Below are 19,676 nucleotides of genomic sequence, written 5' to 3'. Positions count from 1 at the left end.
TCTTAGATCCAGATGGTAAGTAGAGTAATCTCAGGAAGGGATTGACCAATTATTGGCTTTGGGAGGATAATGCTAAGCTTGTGTACTTAATGGAAAATTCATTGAAACAACCCTTTGAACTCTTTAACTAACTTAATTTGATTTATGGTGTGTTATGGAACTATAGTGAGAAAAGCTCTTCACTCATGTAGCAGTAACCTTTCAGGTGTGAAATGTAAAATAAGAATGCATTAATTATACAAAAGCTGAACGTATGAAGACCATAGATGAGAATACATGTTACAGATGGTATGGTTGTCAGTTCCAAAGTGTATCCTTTTGCAGCAAGTTTTATTTATATCACCTTTTAACTTTACCCTTAGGTCCAGGTAAAGAGACACTGTGATGCTCTGTACTATCTGTTCACTTAGGTAATGAGCAGCCAAGCCATATTTGAGGACTGTGCAGTGGCATAAAATGAGACTTGAAATAGAAGACTCGGTCAGGTTATCCTGCCCCAAAAAGGCTCTGAGCGTAACCTTTCAGACCTCTCTGAAGTAGTGAGACCTCATCCAGCACAGGGATTTATTTAAAAAAAAAACAAAGGCCTCTCTATAGTGTGTGACAAATATCTTTACATTGGCTTCGCTGTGGGTAACGAATAGGGATGGGTACCGGTGTCCGTTCTGACATAAACGGTAGTAACCAGACCGAAAAGCAGCGCACATTTCGGTGCTTTATTTCGGTGCTTTTTTTTCCTGAGCTGTGATACACTTTAGATTCTAGCCAATCATTTTACGTTTCCGAGGATAGTAGGCGGGGCCAGGTACGTACGTTCTGTTAGAGCAGAGCTACAGATTAAAAATGTCCAAGGCGAAGCGGTCAAAAGTCTGGCTGTACTTCACAGCAAACTATGCAAACTCAGCAGCCTGCAACAAGTGCTTTAAGCTGATACTGTGATACTGTCAAAGGAGGTAACACCTGAAATCCGATGAAACACCTGGTGACGCATAGCGTTTTTTTTAAAAGCCCAGAAATGCGCCGTATTTGATAGCTTGCTGCGAGACCTCACACCGTGCACATCTACTGCGGGTGGGTTGCCTGTTATGCAACATCCCCCAAAAACACGAAGAGGAGAGTCCTGGCCCCTAACCCTGCCAGTGTAGCAGAAATGATGAGGATGATGATGGCAGCAGCAGCCGTTCTTCTCTGCGTGAGTAGCTAATTTACGTTGAGTAGGCTAACCACGTTATTACATTAATGCATGTAAGGTGAACTAGCAAACATCATCATAGCTACATGCGGCTGTCCTCTTGTTTGATGGCAGATACTCCCTTCACCCTGGCTAAAAAGGCTAAAATGACCAAAGAAAAAGTGGAAAACAGTTAAACATGAGAGGTTTAGGACAAAGTTTGTGTTTTTTCCATTGTTTAAGCACTGCTTCCAGCCAAGAGTGATACCATATATGCCCCATAGCTGCAGAAAAGGCTAACATTGTTATATTTTTACAAAAAACAGCTGAACATGAGAGGTTTTTGGACCAATTTTGTGTTCTCCATTCTTTAAGCACCGGTTTGAGCACCGTTTGAGCACCGGCACCGTTTCAAAAGTACCGATTTGGCACCGGTATCGGATAAAACCTAAACGATACCCATCCCTAGTAACGAACACCAATTATTTCTTCAGTAACCTGAAAAACAATTTGCCATGCATTTGTTATAAGAATCTGTGTATAATGTTTGCAATCGTACTTATATTTAGGTTAGATAAATGCGTTAATGTGTTTTCTTTGCCTTTATATATTTCTTTCAGATTTTGGTCACTGAGGAGGAAGTGTGGGTTTATCAGAACAGACGTTTCCTTGGATGCACATTGCTGATAAGATCAGCGAGACTAAACCTAACCAGTAAATTTATTAAAGTAAAGCCATAAAACTAAATCAGTAAGTTCAAAGATGATAAAGTGCCATTTATAGAGTTCGGGGGAAGTTTTCACTGGGTTGTAAACTGTGATCAATTGCCAGAACATTAGTCCAGCAACATATTTTTAATCTATTTTTATTGATGTAAATATGACAATTAACTGTGATATTGATTCCAATTGACATTGGCCAGCATTAGATGATAGCATTGGTTTTCAAATTAGCTGTTGCACTTCTCTGAATGTGTAGTCACTCTAAGTGTTCGTGCAAGCTCATGTGTGCATTTGTTTGAGCTCAGTATTGGCAGTGTGAAGATTTTCAATTATGAGTAGCTTTGCTGGAAGAATAAACAGCGAAACTATTGGCTAACCATTTGTATCATTTGCAATTAGTGTAAGAACTAAAGCGTGATTTTCCTCACTGTCTTGCTCTGTCTCTGTCTCTCATCCCTGGCTTTAATTGGCGTTTTTGTGCAAAAATCTAAAAAGTCACTAAGATGGCAACAGCTTTCCATTCAAGGAGATTATGGATGGAACAGTTACCAGTGAGAGCAAATAGCCTTTAGTAATCCTCGGAGGACATTTAATTAACTGGCTTTCCTTTCAGTTACTTTTTTTTTTCTGTCTTGCTTTCTTAGTCTCTCTCAATCTGTTTCTCCTTTCCTTTTTCTTGCTTATTTTTTTGTCTTACACCATTTTTTTTCAAAGATGTGAAGGCACAGCACTCATGCGTGCAGACACACACTCACAGGTATAGCAAAACTCTTTTCTTCAGTGGGTTGAAGGCTGGAGTAGTTAGTTCAGCATGTTAGCACTAAATGAGAGAGAGCGAGAGGAGGGGTAAACTCCACATTATGCTATCAGTACTGTCAGCATAATGTAGAGCAGGAGGGGGAGAAGGATGGGGAGAAAATGAGGTAGCAGAGTTAGAAAGGTGCTGATTGAGGTCACCGGAGGAGTGCAGATGAGAAAGGAGGGCTCTCTTTCATTCTTCGGCTGTTAAATTAAGTACCTTCACATTCATATTGACATCTCCAAGCTCACTCATTTATGTAGTGATGTAACATATTTACATATAGACTTAACCTGATTCATCAGTTGCATCATATCCACTTAAAAAAGCCTCTCTGGCTGGTGCTGTACCTTGGCACTTTAAGGCTTCATATGAGTCATAACTGTGTTCTTGTTTCACAGAGATATTAAAGGCTTTTCGACACATTTTATTATGACAGTTTGGTTCCCGTGATGTACTGTTTATCCTTGGTAAGTTGATGTGCTGAAGACATGTGCTTTGCAGTGAATTGGTGTAATTTTTTCATGTAATTGACTTCATAATGCACCCCGCTGCAAAGCAATTCCCCAACAGAAATCTCAGAAGTGTCCCAAGTTGATCCCAAGGATGAGTATTGAGGCTGATCAAGGCATATTTCAGTGATCAGGTCATCCTCAAATAAAGCAGATCTTAATGTGATCCCTTTTTTTATTTTTTATTTCGGCGTATGTTTTCCACCTCGGCCTGCTAGTCTTTCTCTACTGCTCTATATCTAAGTAATAGCCAGTCTCACTGCAAGCACTTTACTTAGAGAGTGAAAACTGTGGTGTGAGTCTGAAAAATTATTTTCTCACAGTGCCCACATTCAGTTGGCATTATATCTACTAGATCAGGAAGTAACAAAACCTGCCTACTCATTAGCCTATTACAACCCGGTGTTTTTAAACGAAAAGCCACCTGGTCTTTGCAATGGTGGCAGGCATTGGAGCAGTATTGCAAGGGGATCTGTATGGCCATCTCTGAGAATGCTCCATCATCTGTTTTCAACAATAATAGGAAGGACTAAAACATTTTTTCATAGTCCTTTGTACCAGAATCTGCCAGAACAGGGTGAAGAGTCCAAATCTGTGAATATTTAGAGTGTTAAATAATGTCATCATTTGATCTGCTGTCAAGGTTACTTGTTAATTTAGTATTTGCCTCGTTTGAAAATAACTCATCCAGGGTAGGAGGCAGACACCAGTGTAGTTCTAGTGTTAGTCCCAACCTTGGATAAATGGGAAGTGTTGCATCAGGAAGGTAATCTGGTATAAAATCTTGGCCAAATAAAACATGCAGATCTAGTGAAAGCATAAGATTGGGTGCCAATTTTGGAACTGTGGTAGTGGTAGTATGTGAGGGTGGTGCAGGACGTGTATGATGACAGACAGACAGTGGTGACGTGTGTGGTTGTGAGTAACAGATGGTTTAAGTTGGGGTGTGATTACGTTATGAACTTGCTCTGCTTGTTTGTAATGATGATGGTCAGGTTAACAGATGAAGAAAGGGCAAGAGTCTCTTTGGACTATAATGTTTGCAGACAACATTGTGATCTGTAAATAGAATAGGGAGCAAGTGGAAGAGAACCTTTAGAGGTGGAGGTATACTCTGGAGAGGGCAGGATACATGTATTCATGTTTATTCATTCGTAGTTCTTGTTCTGCTCTTTAGCCTACGTGAGCTCACGGCTCCAGCACATGAACTAGTTTAACTCTTCAGTTTGCCCCACCTGACCAATATTAGCTAGTTACTGATATATTAGTATTGGCAGTTTACATGATTTTAACCACCCTTTCATTGTGTTATGAGTTTTGATGTTCCATAGTCTGTCCACCAGAGCACATTATGAAACTTCCATGTTTCCAGTGCCACAAACACAACAACCTGCTGACTACCAGCTAACTACACAGTAAAATCAGTATCTGTATATGTGAATCGACCGTAAAAGTCCTCAATCGGTGGAGCTTGACCTGAATCATATCACGGACTGACGCAACAGCTGTCCACACTCTCAAAAGGGAAGCGGGAATGGCAGTCAGTGCTCATTAGCAGTGATCGAACTTTGAAAATAAGAGCACGGGGATTTTATGCTTTGGTATTTTTTGTCTGTAAATATAAAGTGATTGTGGGAGTAACTTTAACTTACCACAGACATAACATTAGTATGAATTTGAGTCCATTTTTTAATGAAGCCATCACTAATGATGCTGTTTTGCCTTTTCTTTTGTATGCCAATTTGTGTGTTTTTTTTTTGTTTTGGGTTTTTTTTTTTAAGCTTCAAAAGTCAAATAGTGAAAAGGGCTGCACAACATTACAGCAGGGAATCGCAACTTTTGTTCAACTTTGACCACAGTTTCTGGTTTTGGTTCATGTTAATTGAGTCGTGTTATGATCAGAAGACAAACACACACAGCTACCATTTTTCATTAGGGGGTGATTGACTCTACATATTCTGTATGTGGTCTGAGAACAAGATGAGATGAAAGCACTGTGGCAGAATGAAATTTAGAAATCCTTGGACTAGGTTGGTGGGCATGGAAAAGCCTTCTATGGCACTGTTAGTAATTGCAGGTCCCACTGTTTCTAGGAATTGCAACATGTCATTAGATCCACTAAGATGCATTAGTGATGGGGATGGCAATAGCACCATGCTGTATCTCCCAATGTTCTCCTTTAGCCACTAATCCACTGATGATTGTTATTAGTGAGAAAGGCGTGTGCATGTGTAAGATGCATTCAGGCACAATGCTCTGTATATTAGCTTGGTGATTTATTGTCTTGGATGTGCTATCCCTTTTTCTCAAAGCTGCATTGTCCTTTTTCCAATTAATTTTGAATCTGTTATGACCTCGAAGACGAAGGAAGAGAAAGAGATTATCAACAAATACACGGATTGAACCACAAAATCAAGTGGTATGCTATATATTTTGGGGGGGCGATATGGCTGCTTTATTTTGCTCTTCTGTCGTCTTTTGATGTCTTCTTATATTTTTCTTTGTAACACCCCCCGTCATCTCTAATGCCACTGATTTATGCAATTGCTTTTTCGTGCTTTTCTTTTTTCTGTCTCTACTTAATTCTTCCATCTTCCACTTTTCGTTGTTCTGCTGTTTCTATAACAACCGCAGGGTCATTTTTCAGTCTCTGCGCTTCACTCTTAATCCTGTTCATGCGACACTCAGCTCTTATTTTCTTGCTGCTTTTTCCTGCTGCGCTCTATATATTGCTTGATTACACCCTCTCGTTCTGAAAATATATTTAAATCTTAATGTCTTTTTCTCTGTATCTTCTGTCTGTCCACTTTGCATTATTCGATGCAAAGTCATACGCGCAAAGGACTTTTCTCACCTCGCTACTTGTTTTTGTGACGCCAAATAGGAATTTGAATTTTTTTTTACAGCAGGTATCAAAGCAGACACAAATGACAGCAAGTCTTTGGCTCCAGCCCTGAAATTACTCCTCTGCTTCCCTGCTGTGATCAGCTAGCACTGATGTGTGCTGTGCGTTTGTGGGTGGAAGGGTGGGTGTATTGATGAGGACTGTACGGGACCTCGCTGTGTTTTACCACTGTCACTATGATTGCTGTTTACTGTGGATGCAGATTGCACGACACTGATTATGATTACTAGTTGAAATGTGAAGATGGCCTCTGCAGTTTCTTTTGGATTACATTTCCATTGTCTGTTGTTCACATGGGACATTCAAGAAGGGACCAGAGGGAGATGACAGCTTAATATAAGAAAGTGTAACTGAATAAGATGATTTTTGTATTTATTTGTTTGATTTATGTGTCTGAACATGGCTTTTGCTTAAGCCTTAGTTACACCAATCTGAAATGTATAAGCTTCAAACCTCTTAATTATAACTGTAATTACAATATAAATAGTTTATAATAGTATGGGGTGTCTATGAAGAAGTCACTATTAAAGAAATAAAGCCAAGAGACAAGGCTGAGATATTCCAGATTAGACAAGAACAGGATTGAAAATGAGTGGCAACAAGTGTCATTGAGTAATGAACCCAAATTGTGACATTTTTGTGTCAAATTGTCATCAGTATGTGCAGAGGACGTCAGGACAGAGGTATACCAATGAGAGTCTGCCAGCTTTGGAGGCTTGGACATGATTACAAATAAAATTGAATTGAATTGTTTGGATCTTGATTTTGGTTAGTGGTGTTAGGGAGCTTTTCAAAATTGAAAGAATTACGAGAACAGACGACGATGATACCAAACACCCTTCAATGCAGTAAAAGCATACACAGCCATGGATTGGCCGCCCCAGAGCCTGGACCTCAATAGTTCTGAAGCTGTATGAGGTCATTATGACAGAGAACAAAACAAAAGGCAGAAACATCCAAAGAACATCTTTGAATGTTCTTCAAGAAGCCTGGGGAACTCTTCCTGAAGACTACTAAGAACTTGTAAGAAAGCTTGTCTCAGAAATTTCAGGCCGTGATGAAGAATCAAAGTGGTCATAACAAGAATTGATTGTTTTTGCCTTACATCTCCATAAATTTGTCTACATATATTTTAATAATTAGATGCACCTGTTTCTCATGTTCTTAGCAACATATAGAGAAATCAGTGCTATCTCGAGACTGTAGTATTATAGTATTATGAAGTATTACTGATTAATCTATACCTTTTTTTGTTTGTTATGTAAAAAAAAAAGAAAAGAAAAAAGTTTAATTCCATTTAAATAAATAATACTAAAAACACATGCTGATGATTTCTGGATATCAATCTTCTGGATATCCGTTAAGTGCATCAACATGCTGGTCAGCAGAGGTTGGGCAAGAAAATGAATGAGCTAGATTGATGATGACAGAATAGATTTTAACAGCGTGGGAAAGTGGACATAACCTAGCAGCCTTAACTGACTATATACAAGAACCTTATTAAATTAAGTTAATAATGAGTTTACTTTTGTGTTTTTTACATAAAATGATTCATACTTTAAGTAATGCCATTTAATTATACATTTAATAAATTGTGCATATATGTCTGATTCTAATTAAATAACAAATCATTTAATCAATTTATTTTTGGCACTTTTGGCATTCATTAGACCAAATTGATAAAGTGAAATTGATTGAATTTGACCTGAGCCAGTTAGTCTGCAGCACTTATTGGAAAGACAACTGTGTTTCCGTCTGAGTTATTAGTGGTTGGTAAAACAGAAGGCTGAATGTCTGGTTTTCTTTGGAGTCAGTGGTTATGAAAGAAAAGAGCAGCAGTCAGAAGACAGAAATGAACTAAATAAATACATACTAATGAAGGAACCTAGCCAATGGCTGTGCCTTCGTGGCGTAAGACTACATGAAACATTAACCTAAAAGAAGTAAATTATAATATGTAAATGTAACCAACAAAAAAATGAGATAAAATGGGACTAGCTCTGAAAAGATTTTATAATGCTCAATTATTCATCTTCTTGTGTGTTTCTCACGTTTAGTCTTTAGTGTTTCATCTAGGCTAACAGATGGGTAATGAGGTCAGCTGCCCTTCTTCTGTTTTATATATACGTGTACATATGTGTGTGAGAGAGAGCCTCAGTGTGATCATTTTAAATCATTCAGCTATCAATAACATTGCAAGCTGCATTCATAAACTGTGTGTGATGCACAGGCACAGCTACCTGCTAATTAGTGCTAAGTAACTAGCTCGGTTTCACTCTCCAAAACTGAAGCACATACTTTTTGGATGCTTTGTACCCCACAGCAAATTATATTATTTGTCACATACTTCTGTTAAAAATGCTCCACAAATCACCACAACCAGAGGACCAGTTCACTGGAGGTGAGACCCAGCAGACGGCTACCTGGTTCTGTCGTCTATGTTACCTCATCTGACAATCAAAATTTTATCAGTATCCAAATAAATAAATTGCTGTAGTAATAGAGCCAGAAACTGTTTTCTGTACCAACCTGTATACTTGCTTTTAATTCTGTTACTCTAAGTTGGGCATTTTAACATGGGAGTCATTTTTTGGCAATTTTTCAGCCCCGGAGGTTGGTTTTAGATTAATTAACACTTCCTGGAAGGCGTCATCACACTTACACCAGGATAATAAGTTGTCATAAACACTCTTCTTCTCTCCAGTCTGTCTTCTGCTGTTCATCTCCATGGTCATCGCTACCCTTTACCTCTCTCACACACAGACACACACACACAGTGACAGTAGAGGATGCGCAACCATAGCTGAGTGTAAAATGCAGCTGAGACACTCAGATTGAGCTGCAATGAAACAAGGGCAAATAAATTACATAAATGTATGTTTATGCTTGTTGCCCTTTGTTCGTTACAGGGAGCTTCTTGGTATGGAAATACTCCACTGCATATTTTAAACCTAGTATTTGACTTCAACTAAAACTGCCTTCTTATTTTCCTTGTTCTCTAGGTCCAGAGTGGTACTTGGTCAGAGTGGAGTTAACGGTGACGGATGTAAATGACAACATCCCAGAATGGAGCATGGTTCCTGCTCCCTACCTTGCTGTGGTTTCCCCTGATGCCTCTGCAGGTTCCCTGGTCTACAAGCTCTTTGCTGAGGATGGAGATGAAGGCAACAATGGTGAAGTGGAGTACTTTTTGTCTGACGGTAGGTTAAATTGCTTCTTCTTTTTTTGCCTGCATAGTGTGTTAAAGATCAGGTTGACTGTTTACAGCGTCACAACAATCACAAAACAGGGAGGCAATAATGTGACGGAGGAGCTATGGAAGTGACAAGCTAACAGTAAGCAGCTAATAGCAAACATACAACTGCATTATTATATGAATCTTGTGTTTTTGTGTACTTTTGCAGTTTTTATATTTGGTGGTTTTCTTAAGGTCCAGTGCATTTGACCTCGCAAGGCCACCATAGCCGACAGCTATGAGGGATTTCCGTAGTAGACAGCAAACCGCAGAGCATTTGGCTTTTCACTAATCACACTGAAAAAAGTAGACAAATTATATGCAAAACCTTTGAACAAAGAGGCATTTGTTGGTGTTGGCATTTTTAATAAAACAAAAGTCTCAGTTGCATAAATCATTTGCTTGATTTAAAATGTTTTGTTGTTTTGATCAGTGCTTTTTTTTAATGTTCTGTATGGTGCAGACTCAAGTATACACTCTCTTTGAGCTGTTGCCCTCTGCAGTGCTGAGTTTTATGCGCACACGATTCTCCAGTGTCTTGTCTGGTTTTTTTCCACTGTGCAAAATAATTGCTTTTGTTATTGTCTGCTTTGTAATGATTTCTTGTCTCTGTTTTAGAATCTGTTTAAAAAGGTGATTTTTCAATTTTCCTCATGGGGATGCATTGGAATAAACTGACTGAAAAATTATAAGAAAAAACATAGACATATTATTGTTAATATCTATGCTAAACTTTTCAATTTAAATGCTCAATCCCACCTCTCAAAGTTTAACTTCTAAAAATGCAGTATATTTTGGATCAAGGTCTTATTGAATCCTGTTATTCTGAATACAGGTCATGAATTTTAACACCCCAGTTCCTGTGGTTTTTGCATTTTCCTCTCAGCAACTTTGAATACTGATTGTCCAGTCATCTTTTTTTATTGGTGAATGCTTAGCATGCACTTAAATATTTCTGACAACTTTTGAAAGCAACTTTTGTGCAAAGTGTTTTGCCCTGTGGTCCTTTTCACTGGATGATCTCTGTTGTTGTGTGTTGCCTTATTTGCTTATCTTGTCTTTGGTGTATTACCCTTCTGTATATGATCAAACAAATCGTCCCCAGGTGGTGATGGTCGTTTTGAAGTGGACAGGAAGACTGGCCAGGTACGAACTACGGGCCTTCCCCTGCAGCGGGACAGGGAATACCTGCTGACAGTGGTGGCTGCTGACCGGCTGGGCAGCCGCAGTGCTCCTGCTGTCATCTCTGTGGTTGCTGGACCCCGGCCACCACAGTTTACCAATGCCTCCTTCACTATTGCAATACCAGAAAACACCCCTGAAGGACAACCGTGAGTTTAAACACATTCATCCACTGAAATCCCTTACAGGACATCTACATGAAACAATATACATGACATTGACTACACACACACACATCTGCTGTTTTCCTTTCACTATACCATGATTAATATTCATGATGAAAAATATTACTATGTGTCTAAAACGACACAATCATGATGGGCATTTAAGTAAGTAAGTAAGTAAGTAAACTTTATTTATTAAGAGCTTTTCACAGACAGGCAATCACAAAGCGCTGTACACAAATATTAAAATATTAAAATTAACAATAAAATCAATAGACATTATATACAATGTAAAAGATCAAATGTAAATAATGTAAAAAAAATATAAAATATGTAGATCAACAAAAGGCTTGCTTGAACAGAAGAGTTTTTAACTGTTTTTTAAAAGCAAACGTAATTGTAGTGGTAAACTGTTCCACAGCCTTGGTGCAACAGACTGAAAGGCTCTGTCCCCTTTTGTCTTCAATCGTGTACGGGGAACAACTAAGAGACTCTGAGTCTGTGAGCGGAGATGACGAGCAGCAGCGTATTTTAAAATGGTAAATGGCCTGCATTTGTATAGCGCTTTTCTAGTCCATAGGACCCCAAAGCGCTTTACACTACATTCAGTCATTCACCCATTCACACACACATTCACACACTGGTGATGGCAGCTACATTGTAGCCACAGCTGCCCTGGGGCGCACTGACAGAGGCGAGGCTGCCGGACACTGGCGCCACCGGGCCCTCTGACCACCAAAAAAGAAGCTTGGATAAGTAATCTGGAGCCTGGCCATTTAGTGCTCTGTATGTTAAAACAAGAATTTTAAAGCGAATTCTAAACTCTATTGGGAGCCAATGTAAAGAATATAAGATGTGTATGTTTAATGTGTACACTTTTATTTATTTATTCTTAGATACTCGTGTTTTACAGACTAAATCCATACTGTGGCTCATTTAGCCTTTAGCATGTGTAGCACAGTAATAGGATTACCTTTAAATATTTATTTGCATACACAGTAAGAATAGGTAGTCATCGACATTTCTGCAGTCGCATTCTTAGCAGAAAGCTCTCTCTGGTGCCACATAGGGCTGTAACTTTTTCCATCATCTATCATCATCAGTGAGCATTAAACTTGTCATTGTACCAATCACAAAATAGAAATATTATCTTCTGTGCAACTCAGTGATGAAAAATATAGCTTTGCTAAATATATGTTTAGATAAACTTAAATATCCTTAAAATTAAAAAATGTCGACCATGGCATTAGTTGAGTTGAGTTGAGCTCAGCTGCAATCCTGACAGATCAGCTCATCTCGATGCCAGCCAACATCAGCTTTTCTCAGCTAATACCCTTCAATACATCCACTTATAAAGGGCTCTCGATTAATGTTTCTTTAGCCTGGCTTGAGGTAATGTCCATCTGTAAGCTGCTTTGCAACCCAACTTAAGGCAGTGGGTAGGACTAAAGGTATCTTAACCCTGTAATGCCCTTTGTATCATATGTGATACATGAGTTTCTGAGACCTCTATCTCATCAACATGATCAATACTTGCCATAATTTCAAAATGTTATGGACAAAACTCTCTTTTTTTTGTCTAAAATTTACATTGTTGTTAACAAAAAGTTGCCAAAAACATCCAATGTGTCAAGTCCATATAACATCTGTGGACAGACTTTAAGGTGGCACTTCAGTCATTTCCGTTTCAACCTGGGAGAGACAGACAGGCTCTAACAGAGTCCAAATGACTGTAAACTACAGTGGATCAAAAATACAACTGGAAATAAAAGATTTCAGTTCCTGATTTTTAATACGCTTAAAAAAAGACTCATAGAAACATATTTTCATATTCTGATTTTTATCTGATTAAAAATAAGGCAAGAATAAAAAAAGCACACAAAGAGCTTATGTTCTGACTTTCATTGATCAAATTAGCACTAATGTCCTTATTTTGGCTTCAGGGTCCACCTGCAGTCTCTTTACCGGGACTGACATATTTCTTCCTTCCTTCATCGGGGAAATGAGCACATTTATAATAAATACAGTGGTGTGAAAAAGTATTGCCCGTTTCCAGATTTTTGGCACATTTTTCACATTTACATGTTACATGTTACATCAAACATATAATATTCAAAGATAGCTTGAGTAAATACTAAATGCAGTTTTTGGATGATTTTGAAAGATATCCAAATCTACTTGGCCCTGTGTGAAAAAGTAATTACCCCCTAAACATAATAACTGGTTGTTCCACCCTTGGCTACAAGAACTGCAATCAAGCATTTGTGAGTCTTTCACATCGTTATGGAGGAATTTTGGCCCACTGTTCTTTGCAGAATTGTTTCAGTTCAGCCACGCTGGATTGTTTTCAAGCATGAACGGCCTGTGTAAGGTTATGCCAAAGCACCTCAATGGAATTTAAGTCCAGACTTTGGCGAGGTCACTCCAAAACCTTCATTTTGTTTCATTCTTTTGAGTCATTCTGAGCTGGACTTGCCTCAGTGTTTCAAATCATTCTCCTGCTGCATAACCTGAATACAGTCAAGCTTTGAAACCGATGGCTAAATTGTCCTTCTGGGTTTTTTGGTAAAGTGCAAAATTCCAGACAAAGCAATGGTTTTCTAACTGGAACTCTCCGAGGAAGCCATATTTGCCCTGTATCTTTCTCATTGTTGAATCATGAACACTGACCTTAACTGAGGCAAATGAGGCCTGCGGTTCTGCATCTGCCTGCAGATGTTGTTCTGAGTCGTCTATGTACTATTGGAGTAATTTTGGTAGCCCAGTTACTCGTGCAAAGTTTTCCTCATTTGTGGACAACCACTCTCATTGTGGTTCATTGGAGTCCCAAAGCCTTAGAAATGACCTTGTAACCCTTTTTTTCACTGATAGATGAAGTGAAAGTGACTCAGTTTCTCATCTGTTCTTGAGTTTCTTTAGATTGTGGGATGATGTGGGTAGCAAATACTAGCATTTTTATAGCTGTATGTCTCCTAATACCTCTCTTAGCCTTTTCAGGAAAAGGGCCGCCTTATCTATGGAAAAGTATTCATCACTCAAACATAAAAAACACATATTTTGAATACATTATTTCAAACAGCTTATCTACCTGATCATTTTGCAGGTTTTGCACATGAAGTCAACTGTGTTCTTTTTCTCCATGTCTTTCCAGCTTCTTGGCAACACCTGCTGTGTCCTTCCAGAAGAAACCAATCAGCTACAGTCTGCTTATCAATCCCAGTAGTCTCTTCTCCATCTCAGCAGAGACCGGTGAAATCAGCCTGACGCGCCCTATTGACTACGAGAGCGACCAACATCGCTACTTGCTATTGGTGCGAGCCAGTGAGGGGATAGAGAGCATGAGCAGTGCAGCCGAGGTTTGTGTCTATATATATATTTATATATGTATGGGTTTGTGTATGTGTATGTTGGTGAGTTTGAGATGTAAATTTCAAGAAAAAAAGTCACCTTTTTGATGCCAAATCCCTTGACTTCATGGTCTCAGAAGATTGGAGGCATTTCACATCTGCTTGTTAAGTCTTAGAAAGTCTGTAAACAATACTTCAATAAATATTTAATTAAAAAAATTGAAAAATCTGCTGTCAAAAAATGATGTAATATCAGTAATTGTCTTCACACAGTATTGCTTTCTTTGAGCTGCTAATATACAAGCCACAGCCACTAGAATTGTACACCCTGTGCACTGATAGTTTGTAAGATAGCAGTTGAATTGTGGTGATTGTGATTTGTGTAATACTTTTGCAGACAGACAGTCAAAATCATCACACATGTTCATAAGCTGTCAGAAGCATCCTTGAGCAGGAATACTTGATTCGTGCTGTGAAAATGTGGCCATAGTTATTGATTCCCAGTTGCTTCATAGATGGTAATCATTGTGAATGCTCCACTTGAAATAATAGTGTGCTTCGATGTTTCCTGATTTACACCTTTTTTAATTAAAGGTTTTTTTCTTTATGTGGCATCAGCAGTAATGTAGAATATATACCAGACTGTTTCGTGAAAATCCTATCTGGAAAGTAAAGCTTTTGAATTTATCAGTTGATGTATGTTCTAACCTTTGACTCTGGTTGTTAATACTGGGTAACGACCACGAGCATAAGGTTGGGAATAAAAGCAGCAGGTGGGTGGCTGGGCTCAGCCTTACAGATGGGTGTGAAGGCTCAGACATCTAAAGGGGGTTCGCAAAAGAGTTTGTGCTGCTGCGTTTCAATAGGAGACAGCTGAGACGCTTCTGCTCAGGATCCCTCCTCTGTGCCTCCCTTTGAAATTTTCTGGGCATGGTCAACTGGAAAGAGACCCAGGAACACCTAGGCATTCCCCAGGAAAAACTTCAAATAGTAGCAAGGAAGTTTAGCCCACTCCCACCTCAACCCGACTTGGAGAAAATGGGTACAGATGGACGCACTGACAGATGGGCGGATGGCCTCCACCTGAATTTATCAAAAAAGTTATCTTCACCTTGAGAGACATGTCTCTGTTTTTGTGAACACTGTTTCCTGTAAAACCCGAATAGATTTGTCTGGCTGCAGTGACTGCTTTGGGATTCCCGATGACTTCCTCACGTTGTCAGGAAGTGAGACAAAACAGCGGCTGACCGCTGCAGGCGCTGATGCATCTGTTCTGGTTTCCATCATTACTCTGGCCTCAGGCTAAAAGATGTCCTGCTGAACCAATCTGTCCTAAACTGCTCCACTTTGGGCCTCTTTGGCCTACAGAGCAACAAAAGCCTGTGTGGAGAAGGAGAGCGAGGAAAAAGAATGGGTGAAGATGAGAGGATTTTTATCGAGAAGAAAAATACAGTTGGAAAGAAAAAAGGGAAGAAAATGGCAGGTAGTTTTGTATTGTACCACAGCCTTCTTAGCCCCACGTCTGCCCAAGAGCTCTCCCTGTGTTCAGTTTGATCAGCACTCAAAAGCCTTCGCCTTCTAGACGCTGCAACAGCCGCTTCTTTGTCTCTGCAGTTTAACCCTTTAAGACCTACCATAGAACCAAGTCCGCCAGAGCTTATATTATATTTTTACATGCTGTGGAGCCATTTTTTGGAGCATTTCAAGTTGCTATACATCAATACAACCATTATAGCCCAACTTTTAATAATATGTCTGCATAAAGTGCATAGTAATTACATAAATTGCAAAAAAGTGCAATAAACTACAAAAAAATTTTAAAATCGTTTTTGTTTTTTTAACATATATTTCTAGTTAGAGAAATTTAAGAGGCTTATCCCTCAAAACTGTAAATACAAAAAAGTTGCACAAACTAGTTTCCCACCAAAGGAAATTTATTTTAAGTGTCTTCATAGTTTTATTTTTGAGATACACCAATTTTCATATACTGCAGGAAAAACAAAAAAATATATTATAGTGCAAATTTGCAAAATAACAGCATATGCATCAAAATAAAATATTTCCAGCAGTGCAATATGAGTCCTCAGCATCCCAGAAACGACACAGAAAGTCATAAAGTCAAAGATAACTTTTAAAAACACCAGTATAGGCTCATGAGGCCAAAAAAACTACATTTCTGCAAAATGACGTCACTTCCGGTTTCGGGCAGGTCATGCCGGACATGTGATAGTTCACGCTGATGGACGTAGGAAGTGTTACAAACAGCTGATCGGACCGGCAAAGCGTGTTTCTGGAATATTATGTTTTTGTTGCTGCTTTTTATGCAGTTTTTGTAAAGTTATATGTGGAAGGAAACTGTGACTTAGGACAAGCTGGTGGCATAAGATGTAAGTACAACTCCTCCGGTTTCATATGCAAAAAAAATTATTGCGCTAGCTTACATGGTTGCAGTGCTACTGGGATTTAAAAATAGTTACGCAAAATGGAGCGTGTCTGCGCCAACCGGCTTTAAAGGGTTAAAACGGAAATTGAATCAAATGTGGGCACATCACCGGCATTATGTTCACCATTTATCACACAAAGCATACTTTCTGTCTGGCTCCGTTAAAAAGCTCTTCAAAAGCATGTTAACAGTATAGAAAAAATTCTGCTTTTACTACTTAAGGTATTTGAATTTAAGATTAAAAGACAGCAAGTACTTTTGAAGGCCACTACATGAGGACTTTGTCGTTATATTTTCTTCTTTTTAAAGGATCTGGAGCTTTTGTAGTGAAATTATCATTTGTTTATAGCTTATGGGGCTTGACTTAATCCAAATCTGGATCCAGGAATTTGCTGAAGGAACTTTTTTCATCGCAAGAACAAATTTCTTGCCACCCCCCCCTCCCCCCAGATCCAATAGGTTATCTAATGTATGAAAATAGCCTATTATTGAAAAACTATATATTATATATTATATTATAAAGTAAAGCTCTTGCAATAATAGCTCTTCTTTTGCTAACTATCCGATTCAAAGGTTTTTTTTTTTTTGAAGAACGCGCCATCTCTTGGTGACACCGTGCAATTAAATGAAGGGGGCATGTTTAGAGCGAAGCTAGGCGGGGCTCTGAGTGGCTGACTGTTGGCTGACAGTAGCTGTCAGAATTATTTTTTTAAAAACTTATCAAAAGTTCCAGAGTTATAAAATGAAGTTATGCAAACACTATCTAGTGATCGCGGCTGTCAATTACAAGCCAATTATTTTTGATCCAACACTGGAGTGGATGTTTTGTACATTCTGAGGGGGGATGAAATGCTGGCTGCCACCATAAACCCCTGTTTATCTGTTTACATACGGTTAAACTCGGGTATATTGTAGTATACCACATATCACACCACATATGTTCATGTGCTCATTTTTGTCAAGTGCTGCACAAGAGAGGAATTTGCTGTTGACATTGAATGCATGCCTGGATGTGATACCACAGTGACTCTCCCCACACTGGCAAACATGCAGCAGTCAGCATCTTCAAAGGATGCACTCATGTGGAAAGGGGGAAAAAAAGTGAAAACAGCTAAAATGGCAAAGGGCAGACAAACGGTTTCAGGGCGAGTTCAGGGTTTGTGTTACAGACTGCTAAATGTAACTGTCACTTTTTATTATAGTGGAACATGTAATCAAAATATTTTCACTAACCTGTCACTATGTTTCTGTTTATTTAGTTTATCACAGAGATGCAGACAAAAACTAACCAAAGTTTATCACGAGCGTCACCATGCAGTGGCTGTCATGGTCTCAGTGATAAACTCCAGCTCACTGGATTCATCTGCAGCATGTCAATTTTAGAGGTTCATAATATACTCTTGCTCTTTCTCCCTGCCATCTGCCTCGGGAAGGCCCATATTGGATTTTGCATTAATTAAGACATGTTCTCTTGAGATAAGTAACCAATCGAATGGCATACGGCTACTTGTGACCATGCCAAAATAAACATATTCTGATGGCATTTTGGTTGTAAGCCTTCTGTTTGATTTTAGACAAGTATGAAGCTGTCCTGAGATTGCAGACATGTGTTGTACTTGCAAAAATAGTGCCTAGCAACTCAAATACTTATCCACAGAAAGGCATCTGTTAGTCAAAAAATTTCATGTGTATAAAGTATAGAACTTTATGATGGAAGTTGTTCTTTTTTTATCTTTTTCTGTGACACTGTTTCCCAGTAGCAGGTTAAAAAAAATCACCTATTAATTTGTTTTCCATAGAGGACTGCCAAATAACGCACCTCTTTTCTGCTTTTGATTTTATTCTACTTTTCAGAAATCTGCCGCCCTCTATCAAAATAAGAAACAGACGTGCCGTATTTTTGTGCACTGGAGTCACTGAGCATGACTTTAATTTGCAGGTAGTTTCCAAGTTTCTCCCTGCAGGAGTGATAGCTCATCGGCACCATTAGTTACCTAACCAGCCTGAGACCTGCCTGCAGCTTCCCAAGTGTGTGCACGTGTGCACATTCCTGTATGCGTGCGTTTGAGCCCATCTTGCTTTATTACAGCTGACTTCCTCTCTCTTCTCATTCAATCTTGCCTTTCCTCAGCCTTGTATGCACACATACTCTACCATTGTATATCCTGCCTATTTCCTGTCCAGCTAGGGCATAGATTTGCTCATTAGGACATGCAAACGCACACATCGAAACACCCAAAAAAAAGGTTGACAGTTATTGGCAAATGCGCACAAATCACCTCAGGGAGTTGACATGGGCAGATTTTATTTTGTTGTTCATTGCTTTGTGGCTGATCTTTGCTGAAGAATTAACTGATATTACAGAATTTCATCTTACCTACCAGGACTTAATACCAGTGGTATTTACAAAGCACTCACTGTGTGTATGCGATTGTGTCTGTAGGGTGAGTGTGTATACGTACAGCTTTGTTTGGGGAAAAAACACAAGAGGGACTGAGGGTCAGAGGCTTGCCTGCCAGCCCATGTCTATTTATTGCTCTTGGACTTGAAGCAGGCAGTCAACATCTGGAAGGAGATGCTTTGTTTGCCTTTATATCCCAAACGAACTGAGCAGTATTACAGTGTCTTAGCAAGGCAAACGCCTTCATGCTCACGCTAAATAAATTCATCCTTGCACACTACTCATTTGTTTGCTCAGTGCTTACAAGAAGCTCCACGGGGTTCCGCTCTCCACTGACCAACAAGAGGGACCACAACGCTAGTTCACTTGCAGCTTCTTCCCTGTGGCGAGGTCAATAAACCACAGGAATCCGGGTCAGGGCATGGATTTGGAGGAGGTTGAGATGAAGCTTCCTTTTGGTTGGAGATGGGGTTAATTTGGGTCACTCACACATGAAAATGACTCTGAATGCAAAGAAAACCAATTTTGGACAGCGCCTGAAGTAGTAATCCCAGATTTCAAATTTTCATGACACTGTGCCAGTATGACTTTGAATCTGCAGCATTTCTGCTGATTGGCTGAGCAGCTTTTACATGTTCATAGACAGAAGCAGTCTGAGATTAGAAATGCAAATGCTTCATTGTTTTAATTATGTTGTATTATTTTGTATTTCATGAATTAATTTTTTTTACCAGAATGCTTGAAAGGAATTTCAACATAAATAGCAGAAAATACATGAATAATAACAAACTGTCT

General features: G+C 39.1%; 1 protein-coding gene across 1 annotated transcript in view; it reads left to right on the top strand.

The window, feature by feature from the left end:
- Positions 1 to 19,676, top strand: part of LOC147338539 (neural-cadherin-like) — a 326,059-nt gene that overhangs the window by 73,555 nt on the left and 232,828 nt on the right. Inside the window, exons 2-4 of the mRNA XM_086300701.1 lie at positions 9,112 to 9,309; positions 10,450 to 10,675; positions 13,842 to 14,046. Coding sequence (XP_086156827.1) covers positions 9,112 to 9,309; positions 10,450 to 10,675; positions 13,842 to 14,046 — 629 coding nt within the window. The remainder of the gene's footprint in view (positions 1 to 9,111; positions 9,310 to 10,449; positions 10,676 to 13,841; positions 14,047 to 19,676) is intronic.

Source organism: Aulonocara sp. 'chitande type north' Nkhata Bay, linkage group LG1 (assembly GCF_057382095.1).
Source record: "Aulonocara sp. 'chitande type north' Nkhata Bay isolate Kocher_YH1m ecotype deep benthic linkage group LG1, A_spYH_male_GT1.1, whole genome shotgun sequence".
NCBI classification, from domain to species: Eukaryota; Metazoa; Chordata; class Actinopteri; order Cichliformes; family Cichlidae; genus Aulonocara; species Aulonocara sp. 'chitande type north' Nkhata Bay.
This window is presented reverse-complemented; position numbering and strand designations above follow the sequence as displayed.